Source organism: Geotrypetes seraphini, chromosome 19 (genome assembly GCF_902459505.1).
Source record: "Geotrypetes seraphini chromosome 19, aGeoSer1.1, whole genome shotgun sequence".
Classification (NCBI taxonomy): Eukaryota; Metazoa; Chordata; class Amphibia; order Gymnophiona; family Dermophiidae; genus Geotrypetes; species Geotrypetes seraphini.
This window is the reverse complement of record NC_047102.1, coordinates 14,564,109-14,570,108: the sequence shown is the minus strand read 5'-3', so window position 1 is coordinate 14,570,108 and position 6,000 is coordinate 14,564,109. Positions and strand designations below refer to the sequence as shown.

At 42.3% G+C, this 6,000-nt stretch overlaps 1 protein-coding gene across 3 annotated transcripts in view; it reads right to left on the bottom strand.

Moving 5' to 3' along the window:
• Positions 1 to 477: 477 nt before the first annotated feature.
• The window catches only part of AGBL2 (ATP/GTP binding protein like 2), an 82,170-nt gene continuing 76,647 nt past the window's right edge, over positions 478 to 6,000 (bottom strand). For 2 of the 3 annotated variants that reach the window (XM_033928595.1, XM_033928598.1), the window contains 2 exons: positions 3,645 to 3,729; positions 478 to 600 (listed from right to left, as the gene is read on the bottom strand). In XM_033928595.1, the coding sequence (XP_033784486.1) occupies positions 3,684 to 3,729 (46 nt within the window). In that variant the 3' untranslated portion in view covers positions 478 to 600; positions 3,645 to 3,683. Of the gene's footprint in view, positions 601 to 704; positions 909 to 3,644; positions 3,730 to 6,000 lie in introns of those variants that run through there. The other variant, XM_033928597.1, reaches the window with a different exon arrangement.

Here is a 6,000-nt window from a genome sequence, read left to right as displayed (position 1 = left end):
AGTGTCCCATGTTATGTCTGGATTCACTTATCCCGGCTGGGAGCAGTGGCATGGCCGAAGTCCCATGTCCTGGCACCTAGTCCCATTTGAGAATCCCTTGTAATGGACTCACTTATTCTGTTTGTGATCATGTGTCATGGCTGCAGTTCCATATCTTAGTTGAACATTCTTGTCCAGGCAGGGATCCTGTGTCATGGCTGGAATTACTTGCTGTTGATTCTTCACAAACACCAAAGTTATTGGTTGCCATTTTTAATGGGTAACATCTCAAAGTTGAGGATTTCAAACCAGGACTGCCTGATCTTGAAGCTTTCCATTTCCTCATAGTTTGTCTCCAATCTGTGAAGTAGGAATACTTTTCTATTGCTCTTATATGTTCTTTTCCTTCTATCATCCACCCCTTTTCTGTGTTTTCTTCCTGACTAGAATACTGTTAATCTGCATTACTTTGTTTAGGTTCAATCTCGCTTGGATTTGGTTTGTTTTGGAAAGGTATAGACTTTTTCTTTATTTCATTCTTTCTGGCAAGGAATTTTTTTTTTTTTTTTCAGGAAATTAGCTTCTGCTTATGGAAGTTCTAGTGCATTCCATAATGTAGATCTAGAAAAATAAGGCAAATTAACTTCTTAATGTCATCCTGATATTTTCCATTTTATATTGTGAAGGCTTTTTCTGTATTAAGCAGAACTATATCAAAGTAACTTTCATACTTACTACATTTACATTTCAGAAAAGACACAGAGGTAAGTTTGAATTCAGGAGTAGGTTAACTCTTTGATTAGCCTCCCATCATAAATACATTTGAAAACTCCCACCAAGAATCCCAGGTGGTAACTTCTGACAGTAGAGAAAAAGCAGCAGTAATGCTCAACATCTCTTCCTGCTGAACGGAGGACAATGCACAGATGCTGGAGGGAATATACAAATGTCTATGAATAGGGGCGGTTCTAGCTCCTTCTTCCTCATTTGTCTGCCAGCAGTTGACTTACATGATTAAAATCAGCTTTGAAAGTCACTGAGGCCCAGATGCACTAAAGCCAGTGATTGTTGCTAAACCTGTTTTTGACAGCTTTAGCGACGATCGCATTTGCAGACCCAATGTATAAAATGGTTCACCATGTGGTTTTCTGCACAATTGCTCATTCCCAATTCAACCATAAGCTAATTAATATTAAAATGCCATGTAAACTAGAAGATTAATGCTCTAACATGGTTTCCCAAAGCACTAAAAAAAAGTGATCGCTTTTAGCGATCCCAAAAAAGTGACTGGTCAAGACCAGTTGCTTATTTGTTTAGCCCTTTTTTTTTTATGGGCACAGTTGCTGTGCATGTTACACATGCACAATATCTGCCCCATTAGAAAGAAAAGAAGCCCCCCCCCCATTACGACGGCCTTCCCCGACGAACCGACCCTCCCTACCCCTACAGCAGCGAAAATGGCAGGTGGAATGCCTACTTCCTCCTGCCCTGCTGACCTCTCCCCCCCTCCCCCATGAAAGAAAATTGGCAGGAGGGATGCCCACTCCCTCCTGACATAGCATCTCTCCCACACACACACATGAGTTACCTCCTCCCAATTCAAACCAACCTCTGGTCCACTCCCCCCTTCTACCTCCCTGGATGGGTGCTATGCCCCTCACCTACCTTGCCTCATATTTTGAATGCAGAGCTGGTTTTGACAGGAGTGACTGGGGATCCCTCTACCCTGACTACACCACTAGAACACCAGGTTGTAAGGTAAGACTGGGAAGGTGGAACTAGAAGACAACAGGTGGCTAGAAGACACATGGAGGAGGATTACTCCCAACAAGAGGGATGGGGAGGTTGGGAGAACTAAGGGGCATACTACAAAATTTCGGTTCCTGTCAAAAATGCAAGGACATTTTTGGCAAAACCAAAATCAAGCCAAAAAAGGATTTTGAGTCTGTTTCAATGCCTACAATGAAACAAACTGAAATTTGGTGGGCCTTTATTGCCAACTATGCCCAATGCATGGAAATTAGTGAGATAGAAATGTAATTTGTTGTGGCTTTTTGGCACAAACAATATTTTACATGAAGAAAGAGGCCTTTATAATATATGCTGGGTAAGCACACATGAAATAATGTACAGAGGATGCACTTGCACATTCTCTTACCCATAATAATTGCAGGCATTCCCACATACAGTACATGCACTTGCTTAGATGTGGTTGGCAGATTAGTGTGAAGGTCGGAGCAGATATAATTACACAGATTCCCAAGGGTGGCCCATTCTAAAGAGTGAGATGTACCACCACAATGAATTAGATTGAAGGCCTCTGAGTGAGATGTTTCATATGGGCCTAGCAATAGATATCCTCAACTCTGACATTGTAAAAACTGACATACAGTATTCTAATGCATAAAGGGAAAATAATTTTTTTTTCTACCTTAGTTGACTAGTCATTTTATCTTTTTAATCCTGTTGGTCCCAGTCCTGGTTTCTGCTTTCCTTTGTCTTCTCTTAATTTTCTTGCCAGGGTCCCAATTTCATATTTCTTCTCTATATCCATCATCCCTATCTGTCCTGTCTAGCAGCTCCTCTCTGTGACTATATCCTTCCCCCTCAATGCAATAAACCCTTCTGTGTCCCTATCATCCATCTATGTTCCTATCCTTCCCACATGTTCAGAACCGCCCTTCTTTTCCTCACCTCCCCTTCCTGTGTCAAGCATCACCTCACTATATCTTTTTTTTTTTTCTCTATACATACAGATTTACCCCCTAACTTTTTGCTTCCTCATGCATACCAATTCTCCCCTGTGATCAACATCTCTCCATCTCCCTTCCCCGGGGCCAGAATCTCTCCCTCTGTGTTCCTTCCCATCTTCCCCCTTCCCTGGAGTTCAGCATGTCTCCTCTCTTCCCAGGATCCAGCATATGTCATTCTTTCTTTCTTCTCTCCTATTCCCCACTCTACTCAAGAATCCAGCTGCTCTCTCTCTTCCTTCTTCCCCCACCAGTCCCAGCACATAATTCCTGAACAATATATGCATTTCAAATGTATTAACCGGTCAATATTCAAAATGATTTAACCAGCCAGAAATGGCTGCTGACTGATTAAATCACTTATTTGTGGCTATTTGCTAATTTTCAGCAGATCTTAACTGTTTATCTCTGTTAGAAATTAGCATCTAAGTTAAAGCCAGTTATTATGGGGGCATTCCAGGGGTGGCATCAGCATTTAGCCACTTAAGTGCTGATATTCGTCACTTAAGTGGCCAGGGTAAATGCATAAATGGAATTGCATAAAACAAGTCCTATCTTTTCGTGGCAAGCCATGGCCAGTTAAGTTCTGAATATCAACTTACCTGGCCATGTGTTAGCCAGCGTTGCAAAAAACAGGCTTTCAGTGCCAAAGCCCAGACCAGCATGGCATTGAATATCTGGGAATATTAGCAGCATTTAACAGGTAGTCACTAAACTAACCAGGCCAGACATGCCCTGGCATTGAATATCTAGAGTGAATTCAGCCCATGGCTGTGTGTGACTTACAAGCCACTTACAGCCAAGGATTCATTATTTTTGTTTACTGGATTTAGATGAGATTGTGAAGGGCTGTGCATAAAATGCATCTTTTGAGGGAGAAGCTATTGCATATCTGACTTGCTATTCAGTGCTCACCTGATCCAGAAGAGGCGGCTGAGGTCAGTTCATCCTGTCTTATTCTGGTTTGGTGAATTGAGAATTGGTACGAGGGATGAAGACCCTGGAATGATTTTGTAAATCTGAAATTAGGCATTCAGGAATCGGATCTAATGAAGATGGATCCTGGAATTATTGGTATCATGCTTTCAGAACTATTTTTCACATCCAGAGAAGTGTCACTTCATAAGCATAAGGTTGATATTCAAAGACAGTTAACCAGGTAAGAGAGCCTCTTGTCTGGTTAACTGGTCCTAAGTGGGCCTTGAGGGACTATTCAGTTATCGTGTGGGCAGTTTGGTGACAGTTGAGGTGGAGTCAGCACTCATCCAGGTACAAGCTGATTTTCAGCTGGAATCTGGATAGGTAAACCAGACAATAGAACTGTACAAAAAGCAGTCCTAATTTTGCCTAGTTAAGCCAAGCTGGGTCCTGACTGAATATGAGCTGAGACCTAGATAAAGGGGCTTGTCATACAAGTCTTCCAATCCTCCCAATGCCAAATAGGCTTCCCACACTCAGATCCCCCCCTCTAATTCCTTGCTCATATCTCCCCTCCTCCACACCCCTGGACTTCTTCCAACCTTTGGGATTTACCCAGAGGTGATCCCTGATAGTTTAGTGGGATAGGGAAGAAGCAGACCCCCTCTGGTTCCCATCCCATCTTTGCTCTGGGTTCATAATGGCCTCTTAGTGATTGCTCCTTGGTTTTGTGGTACTGTCTTCTATTTTTATAAGCAAATCAGGAAATTAGTTGTTTTTTTATTGGAGGTCCACCCAATGACAACCAACAATGCTTGATTCATGTTCCACTGCCTCAGGGAATTTTGGACTTTACTGCTTATGTATGGTTTGAAATTCCCTGAGGCAGTGGAACATGAATTATGAAACTCTGGCCTTCATCGGGTAGACCTCCAATAAAAGATAAGCAGTTCATTTCTTTATTTACTTATAAAAATTAAGGCCTTTTTTACCGCAGCCCTGAGTGCTAAATGCATTGATGCTGCTCCAGGCTGCGGTAGAAACCTCTACCACGGCTTAGTCAAAGGCAGGGGGGCAGTAAAAATTTTATGAAAAAGTAATACTAAACGATTACAGAAAACTGGAAGTTGCTTTCAAAGGAGGGTCTTTTATGCCAAAGACTGGACAAAATAAGCACAAAGTAAACAAAATAAACACAATTATAAATTATTCACAAAGTTAATTGAAAATTAAAGTATTTAAAGATAACAGAAGATACTTTGTAAACCAATAAAACAAACAAAAAAAAATCACAGTGACAAAATTCCCGTTTTTAAGTACATCTTCAGTAACACGATGGGGTAGATTCAGTAAATGGCATAAAATAAAATGGCACTGAATGGTATTTTATAAAGGGCACTCTTTATAGAACAGCATGTAGTAGCAGAATCCATGCCTAACTTTGGGCACGAACTTTTACACCAACTGAAACCATGTGTAAAGCTGGCACATAACTTAGGCATGTTCATTTTAAAAGAACACCCTTGGCCAGCCCATTTCCCTCCTATCATTATGCCCCCTGTAACAGATTAAAGGATTTTCCCTCCACCATGCAAATATTATACCCCTGGGCAGCAGGAGGTGCTAATCAAATGTGGAACTACAGGTCCCAGCATGCACGGGCTATGGAGCTCAGTGTTGAGTCACAGAAGTGGGACTCAGAGAAGAGAGGGATTTCTACTCAGGCTGGGTTTATTCTAGAGAGGTCCCCGAGGGAGGAAGAGGCACTCTAATTTTCCCTAGAGCAGGGGTGTCCAACCTGCGGCCCCGTTAAGTATTTTGTGCGGCCCTAGTCGAGAGCAATGCAGTGTTTTCCTCTGCTGCCCCTGGGTATTTACTGTCTTGCCAGCTCCCTCCTCTGTCTTGCTGCAGCATTTGCGCGGCTCCAGAAACATTTTTTTTGGCCAATGCGGCCCAGGGAAGCCAAACGATTGGACACCCCTGCCCTAGAGATAGGCGGAGGCAGGCCTTGGAAAACAGACTGATGCCTGCAAGAGTTTGGCTTAGGAAAGCCAAATTCATTCTATTTTGTGTGAGGCAAATGATTTAAAAAAATTCTCTTTATATGCAATTGTGTCTTGGATGTATATATGCTGACTTCTCTAGGCAAGCTAGGCTAGGCAGCCAAACGAGGCTAGTCTAACACACCTCCCTTTTCAGATCTGCACAGAAACATGCGATATTCTATAATAGTGTGCATAAGTATAGTTCCACATAGATCTGCCATTTTGGGCCTGTGCCATTTTGGGTTTGTGGAATATGGTATACATGACAAACAGTGAATCTCAGGCTACTTCATTAGGGGGGGGGTGGA